Source organism: Acartia tonsa, chromosome 10, assembly GCF_053477335.1.
Source record: "Acartia tonsa isolate MP-2025a chromosome 10, ASM5347733v1, whole genome shotgun sequence".
NCBI lineage: Eukaryota > Metazoa > Arthropoda > Copepoda > Calanoida > Acartiidae > Acartia > Acartia tonsa.
The window spans coordinates 801,207-823,209 of record NC_137269.1 but is presented as its reverse complement, the minus strand read 5'-3'; the positions used below and the strand labels follow the sequence as shown (position 1 = coordinate 823,209).

At 34.4% G+C, this 22,003-nt stretch overlaps 1 protein-coding gene across 1 annotated transcript; it reads left to right on the top strand.

Annotated features, from left to right (window-relative positions):
- Positions 1 to 718: 718 nt before the first annotated feature.
- Positions 719 to 19,929, top strand: LOC145329861 (uncharacterized). The gene is made up of 16 exons (XM_080174302.1): positions 719 to 837; positions 3,156 to 3,215; positions 3,612 to 3,658; positions 4,140 to 4,174; positions 6,545 to 6,631; positions 7,812 to 7,891; positions 10,230 to 10,302; positions 10,642 to 10,732; positions 12,196 to 12,253; positions 12,590 to 12,662; positions 14,573 to 14,650; positions 15,077 to 15,143; positions 15,942 to 15,985; positions 16,328 to 16,364; positions 17,296 to 17,363; positions 19,370 to 19,929. Exons 1-16 carry the CDS (start codon positions 776 to 778, stop codon positions 19,454 to 19,456), a joined length of 1,047 nt encoding a protein of 348 aa, XP_080030428.1. The 5' UTR covers positions 719 to 775; the 3' UTR covers positions 19,457 to 19,929.
- Positions 19,930 to 22,003: the final 2,074 nt, after the last annotated feature.

Genomic DNA, 22,003 nt, shown 5'->3' with positions numbered 1-22,003 from the left:
AACAGACAGACAAACAGACAGACAGATAAAAAGACATACAAACAGACAGACAACAAACAGACAGATATATATACATACAAACAGGCAGACAAACATACAGACAAACAAACAGACAAACAAACAGACAAACAGACAGACAAACAGACAGACAAACAGACAGACAAACAGACAGACAAACAGACAGACAAACAGACAGACAAACAGACAGACAAACAGACAGACAAACAGACAGACAAACAGACAGACAAACAGACAGACAAACAGACAGACAAACAGACAGACAAACAGACAGACAAACAGACAGACAAACAGACAGACAAACAGACAGACAAACAGACAGACAAACAGACAGACAAACAGACAGACAAACAGACAGACAAACAGACAGACAAACAGACAGATAAACAGACAAACAGAAAGACAAACAGAAAGACAAACAGAAAGACAAACAGAAAGACAAACAGAAAGACAAACAGAAAGACAAACAGAAAGACAAACAGAAAGACAAACTGACAGACAAAAAGAAATGTTGCATTTACAGACTTCCGTAAAGTAAATTTGGCTGTTTTGCAAGTTCATATCAACTTTTACGGTGAATGATTTTTTCGGCTTAGTTTGCTTTCAAAAAATTATATAGGTGAAGTGAATTTATTTGATTAAGTGAATGAAATTCTATAAAATAATAAAAACTGTTAAATTTTAAAAAAACTTATAAGTTATAAAAATGAACACTAAAAAGTTATGATAATATTGGTATAAAATTTTTTAAACAAGAATGAGTTATTCCAAATATACGTTTTGCACATTCATCATTATTTCATTTCATCTTAGCATAGGGTAAGAAATTTTTATCATTTTTTAATGTCGAATGAAAGATAGTTTAAGAGTAGCTATTGCTTCCTTATATAAAAGTAACAGTATGTCCGTCTGTCTGTCTGTACTAACTGCTGATATGGACTGATATGGTTCTCCTTCAAAGTGAAGTTTCTTATAGGTCCAGGAAATGTATACCTGTAAATGGGATGGTATCTTCACCCTCGGAGGATAAATCGCCCCCGAAAAAAAAAATTCCCACACCCCTTATTGATTTTAAAAAATATAATTGTAAGTGGTGGATCAACATATCTCATCTCCCCCATCTAAAGTGTCCCTCGAGGCCTCTAAAAGAATAAACGCTAGTAATTATAAACCTTTGAAAAGTACTTACACTCTTATAAACAAGAACAAAGACGTTTTAAGAAAAATGGAAATCTTATAATTTATAGAGGGGGGGGGGGGTAGTTGATTGGTTAAACAATCTTTGAGTAAAGTACCATTTTTGTTAATAGGTTAGAAGCAGCAATGGATTTGGATTTTAGATCAGATTATCATGTTTTCTTACAAAGTGAACTGTTTAGCGGGCTGCTTAAATAACTATCTGTATTAGTGGGATAAGCAACACTTAAGAACCAACCCAGACCATATGGTTGGGGGCGGAGCTATTCAATCTCATGTATCTATAATCCATCTTTTTAACTGAATAGTGCCATATTCTTTGGTTATTGGTTCAAGTAATATTTTTTTTTTGGGGGGGGGGGGTGGACTCGGAGGCAAGGTATAAGATATAACCAACAAGTAAAATAAATCTGAAATAATATTTGGGGGGCAAATGGAGAGGTCGTCAATTTTACGATGTGTTGCTCCCCAACGACAGCTGAAAACCACGTATAAGTTTGGTGATTTTTTCTCTGATTAATTTCGTTATTGGTATAAGCTGGGGGGGGGGTAAGCTTTATATCATACTAGCGGCTTCGCCCCTAGCCTCTAGGGGCTTTGCCCCAAGAGGTGATAAAAAAAAATAAGGCGAAATTCGTTAAAGGACCAAGGAAATCTTAAGCAAAAAAAAAAAATGGGGGGGGGGGATTTTTTTGTTTTTGGGGGGTTGGGGGTGTCCCACCCCCCAAGAAAATAGCTTAAAACCACCACAGGACCAATAGGTATATACCCTGAAGAGTAGAATCCGATCGGTTCAGTGGTTACCGAAATCTTAAGGGACAGACAGACGGACAGACAGACATCGTTCTACTTTGTATTATAGATAGACAAGGACTTCCAAGATTTGTGATCATTTTTTTTTGGGGGGGGGGTGATAAAAATTAAAAATTCATTTAAGGTGAGTGAATCACCCTTCGCCCCCCCTCCCCAATTGGACGTCCTTGTATTAGTTATTTTTGATTATTTAACTTGTACATAATAAAAATTTAGTGTGCTTTTACTTTGGAAGCATAGCAGCTATATGAGCTACTATCTTATTAATTACTAATGACGCCACTCTATAATTAGCACTCATTCTGACATCCGTTTCGCTCGACGCTACACCAGATTATAAATGGAAGAAAAGCTTTTAGAGATGGTACACATTTTTTTAATAAATTATCCAAAAACCCACATTAAGTAGTAATGCAAATTAATATCTTGCAATATAAGACATTGATATCTAATATTCAATTTTTATTAAACAGTTAATGATACTTAAGGTTAGGAAAATAATATTTAATTAATTCTAAATATACATTTCAGCATTCTGTTTTTTCATTATTAGATATTCATTTTTCCAGTTTGGCTTCGAAACCGAGTAATATCCATAGGATTATAACCGGTTTTAAGCCATACTAAAAAATCATGTATCGTATAATAGACAGTTTTCTATGAATATTATGAATATCATACAATTAATATCAGTTTTGTTAGCTGGTTTTAATCTTATAATCTTTAATTTAAAATCCGCGGAAAGCTGTATATAATATACGATAACAAACAAAAATTTGTAGTAAAAAATGTAAAACACCAACATGTTTTAAATGGACCCACGGACTTTCTAATAACGATTATAGAGTTGCTACGCTTCCTAAATCGTACCTAATTGTCATAGAAATCATCATGAAAAGTTTGAAATCTAAAGGAAAATTTTAACCTGTTTAAATCGACGAAAAGTGCTAAGTTTCACGGACTGACGTACATACGTACGGACCCACCATAATTATAGAAAAGCTTCGCTTTTAATAATTTATGCCAATACAAACTTTGGTAGTTAATATAAAATCTAACCACTTCTTAAAATTAGGTTGTGTTTTTAAACTTTTGTTGCGAATTGAGCTAATTTCTTTTTTATTTAGAGAGAGTTGGAGGAATGAAACTAGAAGTGGCAAAATTTTCAGTATTTTTACTCTTGTCAGGTTTGTTTTGCTTTAATTCTTCTGATTTATCCAATTAATTGCGGCTTAGTCCATAGAGGCTTCTAGGGGCACTTAAATGTAGGGGGTAAGGGCGGGTGAATTGACCCTCAATTTCAATATTTTTTTGGGGGTTGGATAATTTTTTCGAGGGTTGTTTTCTGTTGGGAGGGTGAAGGTACCCTCCGAAAAAAATGTTATAAACGGAGTTTTATGGGCTAGTGTCTGCAAATTTTTATGGTATAATGCTCAAATCTTATTTTGTGGTTTGATTAATAACTATAGCTCAAAATCTTACCAAGACTAATACAAAGCTTCCATCGATTACTTCTAATGATTCAGTTATCTAAGAACTCGTATTAGACGCGCGCCTTAGAAATAAAATTTTTATTTATTTAGGTTTGAAAACAATGCATGTGTTCCAAACTCTAATTCTTTAAGTTCAGGTTATTTTTAATTTTTTACAATATGCAGAAAGTGTCATACGTGACGCCATAAAAAAACTTATAAAGAAGAAGGATGAGAGGAGAAGTCAGAAAGGAAACCCCTAAAAAAATAAATGGATAATAGACGTATTTTTATTACGTCACACATGGGACTTTCTGCATATCAAAAGTTGGTTGATTCCAATACTAATAGCCTCATGGGACCCATTTGGTTTGGCTTTTTAATTGTTATTTTCAACTTTCTCCAGAGGTATTAGCATAGGTGTTGTAACTTTCAGGCAAAGGTTGTGCAATCAAAGGTTAGATCAATTTTAACATGTATCATTTTAAACTCTCAGCTCATAGGATCTTAAGGTTCGCTTTAGTTGTTATTAAGCAGATTTATTAATTACCTGGATAAACTAAAAGTAAAAAGAATAATACTTAACTAATAAGTTTAATAATGAAAATGGACATAATGTATGAATTTGATATATTTTAGGAACTTGTTATCTTTCAGATGAATGTACACAAAAGGTAAATTTAATGCTGTAAATATTTCAAAATTAGATTTTGGAGAGAAAAAAAAATTAAAATTTTATTTAGATACTTGCAGGGACATAGGGATGGAGAATAGTTATTTCTCGCATCGTATTATAAACGGCTTTCCGCGGATATAGAATGTACAATTATAAGATTGAAACCAGTTTTTTTAGACCCGAGGTGCCGAAGGCACGGCTAAAAAAACTGGTTTTAATCTTATGATTGTACATTTATATATTCGTAGAAAGCTGGATATAATACGATGCTAGACATAGTTTTTTCGTATGGATGAGAACCGGTTCCTATCCACCGGATTCGAATGAATACGAGAAAATGATTTAAATTTCATTCTTATGGTTGTGTTGGTTTTTGGGTAATAGAACAAACGCAACTTTGCTTATATTTTTTTAAAACTTTGGGTACTAGCGCAAGAAATGCTGCTAAATTTGTTATGCTCCTAGCAGACTAAAAATAATGAACACAAACACTAGAAGACAATGAAGTTCATACTAACCAAATTATTTTGGTTGGTAAAATGATTTTTTTGTTTGTTTTGGGTCATTTTAAAACTTTGGGTACTAGTGCAACAAATGCTGCTAAATTTGTTATGCTCCTAGCAGACTAATAATAATGAACACAAACACTAGTAAACAATGAAGTTCAAAGTAAACCAAATCATGTAATGGACTGAAACTCTACTGTGATATGTCTGCATAGTATATAATTACTAGCGGCTTCGCCCCTAGCCTTTAGGTACTTTGCCCCATGAGGGTAAAAATCTATTTCTGGTGCTGCCGCAAAAAATTTATGTGAAGTAGTTTTCCCAGATTTTTTTTGGGGGGGAGGGGAAGCGGATTTTCATTTTTGGAGGGATTGGGGGTGTCCCACCCCCCAAGAAAATAGCTTAAAACCACAACAGGACCAATAGGTATAAACCCTGAAGAGTAGAATCCGATCAGTTAAGCGGTTACCAAGATCTTAAGGGACAGACGGACAGAGAGATAGACAGACATCATTCTACTTTGTATTATAGATTAGACACTTATATTTTCTTCTTCCTTCTTGTTTAATCTATAATAGAAAAAAAAGGTGAACCAGTTTTAATTGCACATTTCTTAGTCAATTAATTACAGTTTATTTAGTTCATTAATCTAAATTTTTAAAAATTTAACTCTTTTACATTTTGTTCTAAATCAACTGAAATTTGCTCCAGCTATTTTCTTTAAGGAATGGGTCCTAACTTTTGTGTTTTTATTTTAACCCATTCGTGACGAGCTCCCAAAGTTCAAAGTTTTGATTCACCAAGGTTCAACAAAATAATTTTTTTCAATAATTACACAACTGAATTAAAAAAGTAAGGTGTCAAATAAAAGATCTTACTATTTTTGTTCATATTGTCAATCTTCTTCTTTTTTGTTGCGTTTTAGTACCTTAAAACCACCTTAAGTTTTTTAAAAACTTAAAATTACTTCAAAAATAAGAGGTCTATTATCGCATATCTAAATTCTATGGATCATTTTACATCTAATACTTACTAAAAGCACCGACTAGCTATTTTTTTTAAATAACAAAAGTTAGGACATGTTCTTTTCTGTATAAATCTGGGTTTCGAGACAATTCTGCAAAACTCCACAATTAGATTAATTGCCTTTGTACTATTCCTTTACCCCTGTATAATTGGGAGTTTTAAATAAATTTTCAAAGATACAATTACAACTTATTTTCAAATATTGAAAATTAAGCATACAAATATTGCCAGAGAGATATCAAGAAAATAACTTAAATTTTTTCTTCATTTTGAAATTTTTTTTTGACATTTATTTGCTTAATTTGTTTAATTTTCTCCCCCTCACCTAAATTAAGGATTATTAATAAGGGGAAGTAGTTGATAAAACGAATGGATCTTAAACTTAAACTTCACAGCTTTTATCAATCAATAATAATTAAAATCTCTCATAAATTATATTACTTAAAACCAGTGTTGCGGAGCCGGAAGCCGTGGAGCCGCAATGTTTTGCTGGAGCCGGAGCCGTAATTTTCGTTAAAAAACGGCTCCGGACTAGATAAATAAAAAGATTTATTATAATTTATAATTTGGTAACTCTGTTTTGTCATGTGATTGTGCAAATGCCCTTTTTAAGTTTTTCAAGTCCATTTTTATCAAAAATTAAACTTTTAAAACCTTCAAAAGTCAAAAATAGACGTGGGGGAAAAAATATGTCGAGTTTTTCTTGATTTTAGGTCGGAGCTGGAGCTGAAGCCGGAGCCGCACCAAAATCAAACGGCTCCGCAACGCTGCTTAAAATTGTTATTAAACTAAGATTTATTAAATATAGTTATACTTATCCTTGTTATATGGTGCAGGGTGGCGAGGCAAGTGGAACTTGTGCTGAAGGGTTTGGTGTGTGCTGTTTGTTTCTAGCTGAATGTGGCAAAACTTACTCACAAAATGTAAGTTTTTTTTAAAAATGATCTGACTACAATTTAATTTGGTATAGTTCCATTTCGTGGCAACGTTCCTTAAGTGGCGATTCGTCGTATTTTTAAAATTGCTTTTAATAGGTTATTTTAGGTTAGGTTATATTAGGTTAGGTTACTTAGCATGGTTGGAGCCCCCAGCAGGGGCTAGAAATAGAAGAAAAGCTACTGTGAAAATACAAAGAATCGCCCCTTAAGGGGCGTTGCCACGAAAGTGACTATACCCATTTAATTTAATCTGCTCGTCTATTACTGTTGACTAGCAGCTACGCCCCTTAGAGGCTTCTATGGGCAATTATTGTGAGGGGGGATTCGAACCTGCCTTTGAAACAGTTTCCAAATTTTCCCTGGACTTGTGAGAAGATTCACTTTTAAGGAAAACCATATCGGTCCAGCGGTTAGCGAGATTCTTTGGTACGCAAAGACACATAAACATTAAACATCCTGATACTTTTAATATAACTAGCGGCTACAACCCTAGTAGCCTCTAGGGGCACTTAAGGTAGGAGGGGTAAAAGTCGATTCATCCAATTTTAAATTTGAGTTCAAAAGAGTAAAAAAATATTTTCTGGGGGGAGGGGGTTCAAGACACCCTTCCAAAAAAAATAGTTTAAAACCTTGCCATGACCTATAAGAAGCTTCACTGTAAAGGAGAACAATATCGGGTCAGCGGTTTGCGAGATCCTTCGGGACAGACAAAAAACGCTTACTACTTTATATAATTGACCTATAAGAAGCTTCACTGTAAAGGAGAACAATATCGGGTCAGCGGTTAGCGAGATCCTTCGGGACAGACAAAAAACGCTTACTACTTTATATAATAGGCTTCTAAAAATGACCACAGTTTAACATTAATGCTTTAAAACAATATCTGTTCTATTTTCTTACTTTTTTCTAAAGAGGCTTACAGACTCTATTATAATAAACATGGATATTATGACAGGGTAAATTTGTTGTCAATTTAGGTTGCTATTTTAGTCTTCTTTTAATGGTCAGTATTTTCCTTCAGTTGGAGGAGAGTGGATGGTTAAAAGGATTGGATGGGGGGTATTATTAAATTAGCCAGCTGGATGGACCATTAGAGTACGCAAAAATATTGTGCAACATCCAATTGAATATACATCGATTAGACCGTAATACCTGATATTTCAAGGTTACATATTGGAGGACGTCAACAACAAGCCCGTGCTCCATCAAGGTGTGCAAGTGTGATCCATCCGTCTGCTTTGTCAGGTCAGTGAATATCTTGGATCTGGGGCAGGTCATGGTAAAATGTTACTGGGATCTATTATATCCAACAATCTATGAACTTTAAAGGCTGCTAGCTGCCAAATAGATGAACGTAATGTTATGCCCGCACATCAGTATAAGCATATAAATAATCTGGAATAGTTAAGATCCAAATAAGATCAAAGCTTAACTAAAGGAAACATGCGTTATCTTTTTCGTAGATTTTTTTAAATAATCGATCCCAGGAACATTGCACCTGATCCAAAAGTTTTAATATATAGATTTAAGATAATCTATTTCTCGTATTCATTCTAATCCGGTGTATAGGAATTGGTTCTCATCCATACGAAAAAACTATGTCTAGCATCGTCTTATATCCAGCTTTCTACGAATATAAAAATGTACAATCATAAGATTTTAACCAGTTTTTTAGCCTGCGCCTTCGGCACCTTCGGGCTAAAAAACTGGTTTTAATCTTATAATTGTACATTCTATATCCGCAGAAAGCTGTTTATAATATGATGCGAGAAATAACTGTTCCTTATCTGTTCATTACATTCCAAGGAACAAGGATGACAATATGCATAAAAGCAAAGCTCTAAAATCAGATAGTAAGACAAACAATAATTAACACTTAATTACACAAGATACTATTTAATAGCATACTTACCTTTATAGGACTTGATTATAGAGATACTTTGCTTACAATATTGTGCCTTGTTGTCCTAGGAATCATTGTTCCAAAAATAAGATAAAAACAAAAACTTTGCCCAAAGAATCGAAAATTACGGACTTTCTGGTAACGATAATAGAGTTTCTCGTATTCATTCGAATCCGGTGGATAGGAACCGGTTCTCATCCATACGAAAAAAATTTGTCTAGCATCGTATTATATCCAGCTTTCTACGAATATAATACGATTAAAGAAATAACTATGCTACGCTTTCTAAATTGTTATTTCTAATTGTAATCTAACATGCCTAAATTAACGAGAACAGCTACCCGCTACATACGGACATGCAGACCCTAGTTATATTAAAGCTTTGCTGATAAAAATCATATTTTTTGAGGATGTAGATGCCTATTTTATATTGGAAAAGGAATAAAAAGTCCTTATTTCTTTGTAAAGAGATTCAACGTACAGAAGAAACAAATTTTAACAAAATTAAGCATTATCATTCATATTCTATTTAGTACATTAATTTTAATTTAGAAGGTACATTTATCCCACAGTTATATAGAATTACAAATCAAAATTGTAAACATTTAATAATAACTTTTTGATATTTGTGATGTAGAATTTTATGAATTTGAATTTTCAATTTAAATTTGTCTACCTTTGAAAATAAATGAAAATAGATCAGCTTCTTTACACAAAATTGGATAGTGCTGAAATCAAATTTTTACACGTCCTTCCGCGTTTAAAGAAACATGCCCATTAAAGCTTTTTTTTTGGAGGGGGGGGGGGTGAAACCCTCAACAGTGGAGTTAAATAAAAAATTTTCTCAGGGGGTGAAAACTCACCGAAATTTTTTAGGAGCCCCTCTTCAAGTTTATACCAAAACGAAAATTTTACATTATGAGGTTTAATTACACCCCCTAAAAAAATTGGGGATTCAAAGATGCAGAATGTTTTTGTACCATTTAAAGCTCCTTTGAAAACAAAAACCTTGAGGATTCTTGGAGTGGTACAGTTACAATTATTTTTATATCAAATTTGTATATGTACTAGCGGTTGCGCTAATAGCATCTGGAGCTAGTATTTGAAGGAGTAAGCAAAGTAGGAAAATAGACTAAAACCAGACTTAGATATGAAAACAAAATATCCTAAAACCAATCAAGGGCCTATAAGAATCTTCCTTAAAATTGAGAACTTATTCGGTTCAGTAGTAAATCTTAAAATCCTTACTTTTTGTATATAATAGAATAATCTTTTTATATAATTACTAGCAGCTTCGCCCCTAGCCTCTAGGGGCTTTGCCCCAAGAAGTAATTAACAAAAAATGTAGTACATGGGGTGGATAATCATCTCCTTCATTTGCATCATCAAAAAAATGAGGATCTGGCTCTGCATCTTTTTTAAAAAATGAGGGGTAATTTTTTTATTTTTTGGGGGGTTGGGGGTGTCCCACGCCCCAAGAAAATAGCCTAAAACCACCACAGGACCAGTATGTATATTGTATATTCCCTGAAGAGTAGAATCCGATCGGTTCAGTGGTTACCGAGATCTTAAGGGACAGACGGACGGACGGAGAGACATCATTCTACTTTGTATTATAGATAAAAAGTTGGGTTTTTTTTCGGTTAATTTGAAGAAAACTTATACTTGTTTTTTATTTAGACTAGACATGACCCGTTTAGATTTGTATCCTCCAAATACTGATACTTCCAGTTCTACAAATGTGGCAAGCCAGGTAAATGATTTGGGCGATTTCCCTTAAAATGCCTAGCCAAGCATATAAACCCCAACTCCTTATCTCTAAATAATTTAAAAATAAGGACCAATAATTTCTATTTTAGTTCATCTGTGGATATAGCAGGATTAGAACCGGTTTCCAGCCATGAAAGTTCAAAGTAAAAAATGTATAACAGACAATTTTACTCGAATATTAAAATAAAATCATAAAATAATAACAGTTTTGTTTGTTTGGCCTAAGGCCCCTCGGATCTGACAAAAAGGTTTTATAATGATAATTTTTAATTTAATATTTTGTTTATAATAAAATGTGATAAATAACTATTCTAATTTTTAGTGTACAACAGATGTGATGACAATTTCGAGTCCAGGCGTTCCACCATTACCTAAACTATGTGGTAGAAACAATGGTTATCATATGTATGTAGGTAAGTTCCTACATTATCTAAACTATGTGGTAGAAACAACGGTTATCATATGTATGTAGGTAAGTTCCACCATTATCTAAACTATGTGGTAGAAACAATGGTTATCATATGTATGTAGGTAAGTTCCACCATTATCTAAACTATGTGGTAGAAACAATGGTTATCATAAATATGTAGGTAAGTTCCACCATTACCTAAACTATGTGGTAGAAGGAATGGTTATCATATGTATGTAGGTAAGTTCCTCCATTATCTAAACTATGTGGTAGAAACAATGGTTATCATATGTATGTAGGTAAGTTCCTCCATTATCTAAACTATGTGGTAGAAACAATGGTTATCATATGTTTGTAGGTAAGTTCCACCATTATCTAAACTATGTGGTAGAAGGAATGGTTATCATATGTATGTAGGTAAGTTCCTCCATTATCTAAACTATGTGGTAGAAACAATGGTTATCATATGTATGTAGGTAAGTTCCACCATTATCTAAACTATGTGGTAGAAACAATGGTTATCATATGTATGTAGGTAAGTTCCACCATTACCTAAACTATGTGGTAGAAGGAATGGTTATCATATGTATGTAGGTAAGTTCCACCATTATCTAAACTATGTGGTAGAAACAATGGTTATCATATGTATGTAGGTAAGTTCCACCATTATCTAAACTATGTGGTAGAAACAATGGTTATCATATGTATGTAGGTAAGTTCCACCATTACCTAAACTATGTGGTAGAAGGAATGGTTATCATATGTATGTAGGTAAGTTCCACCATTATCTAAACTATGTGGTAGAAACAATGGTTATCATATGTATGTAGGTAAGTTCCACCATTACCTAAACTATGTGGTAGAAGGAATGGTTATCATATGTATGTAGGTAAGTTCCTCCATTATCTAAACTATGTGGTAGAAACAATGGTTATCATATGTATGTAGGTAAGTTCCACCATTATCTAAACTATGTGGTAGAAACAATGGTTATCATATGTATGTAGGTAAGTTCCTCCATTATCTAAACTATGTGGTAGAAACAATGGTTATCATATGTATGTAGGTAAGTTCCACATCCTTGGAGACTTATATTGAAATTTGATTGGTTGGTTCATTAAGTTGAGTGTCCAAACGTTTCAAACACTAATTGTAATACACATAAGTTGTAATTTTGTGTATCAATGTACATCAATTTATCGGCAATTGTCTGATCCCTTTAGAGCTCTGGTATATTGAGAAATTATAACTATAAGTTAGACTCTTTTGGAGATACGGAATGTGTCATGTGTGACGTCATAAAAATAGGTCTAAATGTATCTCTTTTAAGGGGTTACCTTTTCCATTTCTTATCTCATCCTTCCTTTTTACAAGTATTTTTATGATGTTACACATGACACTTTCTATATTTATGACTTTTTGTAGAATGGCTTTGTATTTTAAATTTCAGATAATATTATTATTTAGAATTATCTGGCACTGATTGTATTGATGTAGCAATTATACAAGGATCAACTTCATACAGGTAAAAAATCTCTATAATCATGTCCTTAAAATGTAAGTGTGTCTTTTAAACAGTATCCTGTATTTGCAACAAATTTACATACAATTTTGGCAATACTTATACATTTATATTTTCTTGGATTTTGTTATCCTTATTTTATTCTCTTCATTAAAGAATTGTATATTAAGCATGACCAAAATTTTCTGAAATGTGATTTAGCGTCCGTACGTTATCCTATATGTTTATTCCTGATTTATGACCAACAAACATCTGCTATTTACATTCCTTTTTTCTGTGTTTCTTCCCAAGATTTATTTTGTGCCCTGCTGCTTATGCATGTTGTCATTGTTTGTTAAGTCGAGGATGGGAGATGACCCTAACACAACACAGTTGTCCAAGTGCTTCTACTCCACCCTCTGGGTGTGTCCAGGTAAGATGATCCTTACACAGCATAGTTATCCAAGTGCCTTTACATTACCTTCTGGGTGTGTCCAGGTAAGATGACCCTAACACAGCACAGTTGTCCAAGTGCCTCTACTCCACCCTCTGGGTGTGTCCAGGTAAGATGACCCTAACACAGCACAGTTGTCCAAGTGCCTCTACTCCACCTTCTGGGTGTGTCCAGGTAAGATGACCCTAACACAGCACAGTTGTCCAAGTGCTTCTACTCCATCCTCTGGGTGTGTCCAGGTAAGATGACCCTAACACAACACAGTTGTCCAAATGCTTCTACTCCATCCTCTGGGTGTGTCCAGGTAAGATGACCCTGACACAACATAGTTGTCCAAGTGCTTCTACTCCACCCTCTGGGTGTGTTCAGGTAAGATGACCATAACACAGCACAGTTGTCCAAGTTCCTCTACTTCACCTTCTGGGTGTGTCCAGGTAAGATGACCCTAACATGCACAGTTGTTCAAGTGCCTCTACTCCACCTTTTATGTGTTCAGAGAAGAAGACCCTAACACAGCATAGTTGTCCAAGTGCCTCTACTCCACCCTCTGGGTGTGTCTAGGTAAGATGACCCTAACACAACACAGTTGTCCAAGTGCTTCTACTCCACCTTCTGGGTGTGTCCAGGTAAGATGACCCTGACACAACATAGTTGTCAAAGTGCTTATACTCCGCCTTCTGGGTGTGTCCAGGTAAGATGACTCTAAAACAGCACAGTTGTCCAAGTGCCTCTACTCCACCTTCTGGGTGCGTCCAGGTAAGATGACCCTAACACAACACAGTTGTCCAAATGCTTCTACTCCATCCTCTGGGTGTGTCCAGGTAAGATGACCCTGACACAACATAGTTGTCCAAGTGCTTCTACTCCACCCTCTGGGTGTGTCCAGGTAAGATGACCCTGACACAACATAGTTGTCCAAGTGCCTCTACTCCACCCTCTGGGTGTGTCCAGGTAAGATGACCATAACACAGCACAGTTGTCCAAGTTCCTCTACTTCACCTTCTGGGTGTGTCCAGGTAAGATGACCCTAACATGCACAGTTGTTCAAGTGCCTCTACTCCACCTTTTATGTGTTCAGGTAAGAAGACCCTAACACAGCATAGTTGTCCAAGTGCCTTTACTCCACCCTCTGGGTGTGTCTAGGTAAGATGACCCTAACACAACACAGTTGTCCAAGTGCTTCTACTCCACCTTCTGGGTGTGTCCAGGTAAGATGACCCTAACACAACACTGTTGTCCAAGTGCCTTTACTCCACCCTCTGGGTGTGTCCAGGTAAGATGACCCTAACACAACACTGTTGTCCAAGTGCCTCTACTCCACCCTCTGGGTGTGTCCAGGTAAGATGACCCTAACACAACACAGTTGTCCAAGTGCATCTACTCCACCCTCTGGGTGTGTCCAGGTAAGATGACCCTAACACAACATAGTTGTCCAAGTGCATCTACTCCACCCTCTGGGTGTGTCCAGTGCTTAGGTAAGATTTAAAAATATTGTTAATTTTTTTGACCACAGAACCCCCTTGTTTATTTTTAAATTAAAGTTTTTCGTATGTTGGTGTTTTAAAATATCTTAAATTAGGTTACTTTGGGAATAAAAAGCCCTGCATAAATATAAAAATAACCCCTATCCCTCATTTAAATTTTTAATTGGGGTTGGGGGAAGGGGGGGGGGGTTCCTGGTTCTGTGAATCTGCGCTTTCAGAAAAGGCATCAAATAGTGCATTGAACTACACGATGAACAATTTTCTTTATCTTTAATATTTATTAAACAAAACTAAAAAACATATGTTATTTTTCATATCTTCATCTTTTTATCTTCTATATCAATGACTTTTTTCAATTTTTAAGCACATTTTTTTTTATTTCATTGCAACGTTGAATAATTTTAGTATTACACTGGTGTATCCGGAACAATCGAAAGCTTCAACTATGCCCTGGGAAGTCATCTAGCAGATTTAGACTACAAGGTTCGAAATTTTTTTGAGGGGGTGGGGGAAGATTTCTCTTGGGAGGGTGGTGGTAACCTCTCCAATAAACCTTCCACTATTAAGAAGAAGCATAAAGTAGTTAGCAGTTAGCGAGATCTTAATCTACAGGCAGACAGACACAAGGACAGACGGAAATCATTTTATTTTTAAAAAGGATAAATAAAAAAATCATGATAGTAGAACATACAGATAAACATCCTGTTAGTTGTAACTACCCTCCACTTAAAGCAGTCATAGACCTTCCCAGGTCCTATGAGAAGCTTCACTGTAATGGAGATACAGACAGACAACTATCCTGTCACTTTTATACGAGGATATATTTAGAATCAGAAATAGTAAACATAGACAAATAGACATTCTGTTACTTTAAGGATACCCTAATCTGATTAAATAATTTTTTTATAGATATGTGTAAGAAGGGAAAGAGGTTATTGTAAAATAAGTTGGCTAGCCCCCACATACAGTATTTCAGGTCTGTTTTTTTGTTTTTAATAGCGGGGCTTTTCTATATTCATATTCGTCCGTTTATAAGTTCAGAACGTTATTTTATGTTTATTTAGGCATGTTATATTTGTTCTAAAGGTTTCAAACTTGACATGATGGGTCTTGTAACAGTTTTAGAAAGCGTAGCAACTCTATACTCATTACCTGAAAGTCTGTATGTCCACTGAAAACATGTTAATTTTAAAACTTTTTTGACAATTTTTTTTTATATCCTATACATCTGATTTTTTTTGTAAAAGTGATTCCTAGGATGATTATGTATTATGTTATAGCCGAAGCATCTCTATAACCAAGTCATATAATGTAAGATTTTCGTTTAAAGCATCCTGAGGTGAATTCTTAAAAAAAACTTTTGCCTCACTAGAATCAGTTTTCCCCACTAAAATTTTAGTGAGGCAAAATTATCCACTCTAATTTTTTAGTTTGCTTCACTGATTTTAGTGGGACAAACTGATTTTAGTGAGACAATTTTTAAAAAGAATTCACCTCTGATTTCAAGTAGTTTTGTGATTCCTTAACACGGAATTTTTGTTTTAATTCTATGTCTGATTTGATGAGATTCTGTGGACGTTGTCATCCTAGTTTATTTAAAGCGCAGTTACTCTATGAATCTTTACTGAGTCATTTCAACCACTGTGTCATATGATGCTATATACTATACTCGTCACATGTTAAACATGATAATGCGTAACTACTCCATAACTATACTTAATAACTGTCTTTTCTACAGACAATTAAAGAACGCTAAGTGAATTGTATGTTTCAGGCAAAGTTGGAATTCTAAGCCCTGCAAAATTGACTGGTGAAACGGTAGGTTTTATTATTATTTTCTGGGAAAAAAAACTAATTTTTTTTGTCTTACATACAGGTCTTTTGTTTGGCTGGTCTTATATTTAGTAGGTTATTTTTAAAGATATTGTAAACTGATTCACAATTTGTAGTAAAGTTTAGTTTTGGTCCAGGGCAAGTTTTATCTTATTGGGGAGGTAAATAACTCAATCTCTCTTGGAAATATTGCCACAAATATATTAAAAATATGGAGAGGGCGGGGGGGGGGGGGAGGAGGGTCCCCCACAACAGCTTGTAAAAAAGCCACAGTTGTCTGTGAAACCATTGTCAAATAATCAAAATTAATATTTTTGATCTTTTTAGACTTGTACAACTGACTATTTGATATTTCCAGATACAGGTTAGCTTCAGTAACAAAGATTATGATTTATTTATTAAAAAAAACAACAAGGATGACAACTTACTTAAAAGCAAATCTCCTTCAAATCTGATGCATCATTTAATGTTTTTACTTCAAAGCTAGTTAAAAATTCGTATTATACTTTTCGGTAAGCCTTAGAGTAGCTATGTTTCCAAAAATTCGACCATATATACCATATCAAAATTTAAAATACGAGGGGCTTATAATGACACTTTAGTCATTCGTTTTTACTTGAAGTGCAAAAAACAAATGTTTTAAGTTTAAACAGGATCAGACAATTCTTTCATGCCTAAAATGTAAAAGTAACCTAACTCTCCCTATTATGACGCACTGGTGTGTAATTGAAAGATCAAATGCTTAAGAATTCATTCAGATAATATTTCAATTATTTTTAATCATTGAAAAAATCACGTAATGAATAAGAAATTCATTATTTTTATTAAAATCTTGTAAATGTATTAATATCTCAAGTTCTTTTAAGAGTGTATTTATGCTTAAGCATGTTATTTATAATCAAATCTAATTTTTAGTAGCGAAGCTACTATATAATTTTAAATGTCCGTATGTCTGAAACGTTTTGGGGGAAACGTGATTTTCTCAGCTGATAGAAGATAGAAAGCTGAAACTTCTTGTCAACATTCCCATCATAGGAGGTGCATAATTAAGAAAAACATCCATAGCAGCCGGACTGCTTTTAAGCAGCTTTTTAACCCCTTTTATTTCTCACAACTGATTTTCTCGGCTCCTGTAAAGGATAGAAGGCTGAAACTTCTTGTCACCATTTCCTTAGATATGATGGTGCATAATTAAGTATTAAATATCCCTTGTGGTGAGACTGCTTTAAAGCAGCTTTTTAGCCGCTTTTACTTTTTTACATGTCTCCTACAAAAGATGAATAATTGTGTTTTAGGGCGAATTTGTGGATCTCAGTTTCCTGGCACCTTACCCTCCCCCTCACAATTAGGAGGAACTATAGTGGTATTTATCATACTTTCTCCTATTCATTCGAAACCTGATAATATCCGGTGGATAAGAACCGGTTCTCATCCATACAAAAAAATTATGTCTAGCATCGTATTATACAAAAATAAAAATGTACAAACATAAAATTAAAACCAATTCTTTTAAAGCCCGTGCCTTCGGCATCTCTCAGGGCTAAAAAAATGGTTTTAATCTTATAATTTTATATCCGCGGAAAGCTGTTTATAATACGATGCGAGAAATTACTATTCTATAATTTCAAAACTATCTTGTCTACCTAATCAGTTGATATTCTGTCGAAATATACTATCAATATTCTATAATATGGCTTTAATAAAAAGAGGTAACGGCTGACATAACATCGAAATATTAATGTTGTCACTAATAACTTTTTACAAGGTACATTCAAGGTACGTTTAAAACTATTATTATAACAATGGACAGTTTGTCTGTCTGTTTGTCTGTCTGTTTGTCTGTCTGTTTGTATGTCTGTTTGTCTGTATGTTTGTCTGTCTGTTTGTCTGTTTTGAACATAATCAGTGTGTTTTATCTTTCTTATGTCTTTGTTTCTGTAATGTTTAGTTTTTATATTGGTTGGTTTGGGATTTTTTTTCTCACTTTTTTTCTCCTTTTTATGATAATTGTAAACTATATCTTTCCATTATTATTATTTCAACAAGGATGACAACATCCATAAAAGCGAAGCTCTGAAACGGTAGGACAAACGCTTGTATAACACTTGTATAATGTCAGAACTGAATAATCAGAGTGTAAATGTATAAAAGAGTCAAGCAAAATTGTAAGTAATTTTGTTGAAAAACTGCTTGATACAGGATAATATTTATGGACATACTTACATTTTTAGGACTTGATTATAGAGTTGCTTTGCTTATAATATTTTACTTTGTTGTCCCAGGAATCAGTATACCAAAAATGAGACCAATCGGATAATTAGGTCACATACAAATTTGTTGTTAAAAATGTAAAAAAAAATCAACATGTTTAAAATAAACGTACGGAAATTCTGGTAATGATTCTAGAGTTGCTACGCTTTCTAACTCGTACCTATCTATTACAGGTATCACCATGCAAAGTTTGAAATCGATAGGACAATTCTAACATTCCTAAATTAACGAAAAAAGCTATCCGTTACGAACGGACGGACGGACCCTAATTATAGAAAAGCTTCGCTTTTTAAAAGTATATCTATGATAATTTGATTGTATGCGGCCTTGTTTTTAAATCGAAGCTTTTCTATAATTAGGATCGGTCCGTCCGTCCGTCACGGACAGTAAGTTCTTTTCGTTAATTTAAACAGGTTCAGATTATCCTATCGATTCCAAAATTTGCATGGTGATTTCTATAGTTATTAGGTACGATTTAGAAAGTGTAGGAACTCTATAATCGTTACCAGAATATCCATACGTCCTCTTGAAACATGTTGATTTTTAACTTTTTTATCAATACACTTTTTATGTGATAAAATCATCCGATGGATCTGCAACAAAATACAATGTTATAAAGGAAGCATCTCTATAATCAAGTCCTAAAAATGTCAGTATGTCCTCAAACAATATAATGTGTTTAAGCAGTTTATCAACAAATTTACTTACAATTTTGTTTCGACTTTCATACATTTATATTCTGATTATTCAGTTCTGACACTCTAAAGTGTTAATGTTCCTTTATCCTAACGTTTAAGGGCTTCCCTTTATGAATGTTTATTTCACCCTTGTTTTTAATTTATTTTCTCGTATTTATTCGAATCCGGTGGATAGAAACCGGTTCTCATCCATACGAAAAAACTATGTCTGGCATCGTATTATATCCAGTTTTCTACGAATATAGAAATGTACAATCAATAAGATTAAAACCGGTTTTTTTAGCCGGTGCCTTCGGCACCTCGGGGCTAAAAAAACTGGTTTTAACCTTATAATTGTACATTCTATATCCGCGGAAAGCGGTTTATAATACGATACGAGAAATAACTATTAACCTTGCAGGTACATACAGACAGTACAGAAGTGTCCGCAGAAACTGGCACCAAAGGATTTTCACTTAGTTATATACAAGATAATACAGGCTGTTAGAAATTATTTTTTTTCAAAATAATTGTTATACAGCTTATAACAAACCCAATTATCAAAAAATATAATACTGTGTTATACGGTAGATGTTTATAATGCCTATAAAAATGACGTTTTACTATACAAATGATCAATGATAGGCCAATACACAGACTAAATAACCAACGGTAGGTCAGTACACATTTTAATTGACCATTTGTAGACGAGTATGACGTCATTTATTTTATAAAGCTTCGGTTACACGTTGGGAAAGTTGAAATGAAAAAGATATTTAAAAGATTTGCAAATTTCCCATTAGTACTTCAACTTTTCTTAAATTTTGAAATCTTTATATGTGAATTTATTTATTTTGTGATATGTCATTTTTAGTATCATAAAAAATGTATTATGTTAAAAATAAATCGTATATCTTACAAAAAAAATATCTTTTAAAGATATCTATTTATACAATCGATAATAATAAACCATTTTTATAACAATGTGTTTTTTTAGTTGACTATATATAGCTTGGATTTGTCTATACGTCCATATTGCAGTTTGTCTTTAAAAGTATAAAGAAATTAATTTCTAATTTGTAGGGCATATTCTAGATTTTTCAGAAGATTTCAATATCAACACAATATTGATATCAAAATTGCAATTTTCACTTATTAAGATACTAGCGGCTACGCCCCTAGAAGCCTCTAGTGGCACTTTAAATGTTTTTTCTTTCTTCAAGATATGTTATATTTTCTATATTGCGTTGAAGTCTTTTCGTCCAAATTTTTTTTCGATTTTTTTGTGATTTCTCTTGGGTGGGTGGTGGTACCCTCCCCCAAAATAAACCTTCCCTGGACCTATGAGAAGCTACCCTATTAAGGAGAACCTGATCGCTTCAGCGGGTAGCAAGACTCTTCGGTACAGACAGACAAACAGACAGACAAACAGACAGACAAACAGACAGACAAACAGACAGACAAACAGACAAACAAACAGACAGACAAACAGACAGACAAACAGACAGACAAACAGACAGACAAACAGACAGACAAACAGACAGACAAACAGACAGACAAACAGACAGACAAACAGACAGACAAACAGACAGACAAACAGACAGACAAACAGACAGACAAACAGACAGACAAACAGACAGACAAACAGACAGACAAACAGACAGACAAACAGACAGACAAACAGACAGACAAAAAGACAGACAAAAAGACAGACAAACAGACAGACAAACAGACAGACAAACAGACAGACAAACAGACAGACAAACAGACAGACAAACAGACAGACAAACAGACAGACAAACAGACAGACAAACAGACAGACAAACAGACAGACAAACAGACAGACAAACAGACAGACAAACAGACAGACAAACAGACAGACAAAAAGACAGACAAAAAGACAGACAAACAGACAGACAAAAAGACAGACAAACAGACAGACAAACAGACAGACAAACAGACAGACAAACAGACAGACAAACAGACAGACAAACAGACAGACAAACAGACAGACAAACAGACAGACAAACAGACAGACAAACAGACAGACAAACAGACAGACAAACAGACAGACAAACAGACAGACAAACAGACAGACAAAAAGACAGACAAAAAGACAGACAAACAGACAGACAAAAAGACAGACAAACAGACAGACAAACAGACAGACAAACAGACAGACAAACAGACAGACAAACAGACAGACAAACAGACAGACAAACAGACAGACAAACAGACAGACAAACAGACAGACAAACAGACAGACAAACAGACAGACAAACAGACAGACAAACAGACAGACAAACAGACAGACAAACAGACAGACAAACAGACAGACAAACAGACAGACAAACAGACAGACAAACAGACAGACAAACAGACAGACAAACAGACAGACAAACAGACAGACAAACAGACAGACAAACAGACAGACAAACAGACAGACAAACAGACAGACAAACAGACAGACAAACAGACAGACAAACAGACAGACAAACAGACAGACAAACAGACAGACAAACAGACAGACAAACAGACAGACAAACAGACAGACAAACAGACAGACAAAAAGACAGACAAACAGACAGACAAACAGACAGACAAACAGACAGACAAACAGACAGACAAACAGACAGACAAACAGACAGACAAACAGACAGACAAACAGACAGACAAACAGACAGACAAACAGACAGACAAACAGACAGACAAACAGACAGACAAACAGACAGACAAACAGACAGACAAACAGACAGACAAACAGACAGACAAACAGACAGACAAACAGACAGACAAACAGACAGACAAACAGACAGACAAACAGACAGACAAACAGACAGACAAACAGACAGACAAACAGACAGACAAACAGACAGACAAACAGACAGACAAACAGGCAGACAAACAGACAGGCAAACAGACAGACAAACAGACAGACAAACAGACAGACAAACAGACAGACAAACAGACAGACAAACAGACAGACAAACAGACAGACAAACAGACAGACAAACAGACAGACAAACAGACAGACAAACAGACAGACAAACAGACA

Bases quoted from the DNA above. Each gene is read 5' to 3' on its own strand.
- LOC145329861 (XM_080174302.1), top strand. From the start codon at position 776: ATGAGTTATTCCAAATATACGTTTTGCACATTCATCATTATTTCATTT. The intron at 3,216-3,611 runs GTTTGTTTTGCT...TTATTTATTTAG, and splicing joins AGTATTTTTACTCTTGTCAG to GTTTGAAAACAATGCATGTG. The intron at 12,254-12,589 runs GTAAAAAATCTC...TTGTTTGTTAAG, and splicing joins CAAGGATCAACTTCATACAG to TCGAGGATGGGAGATGACCC.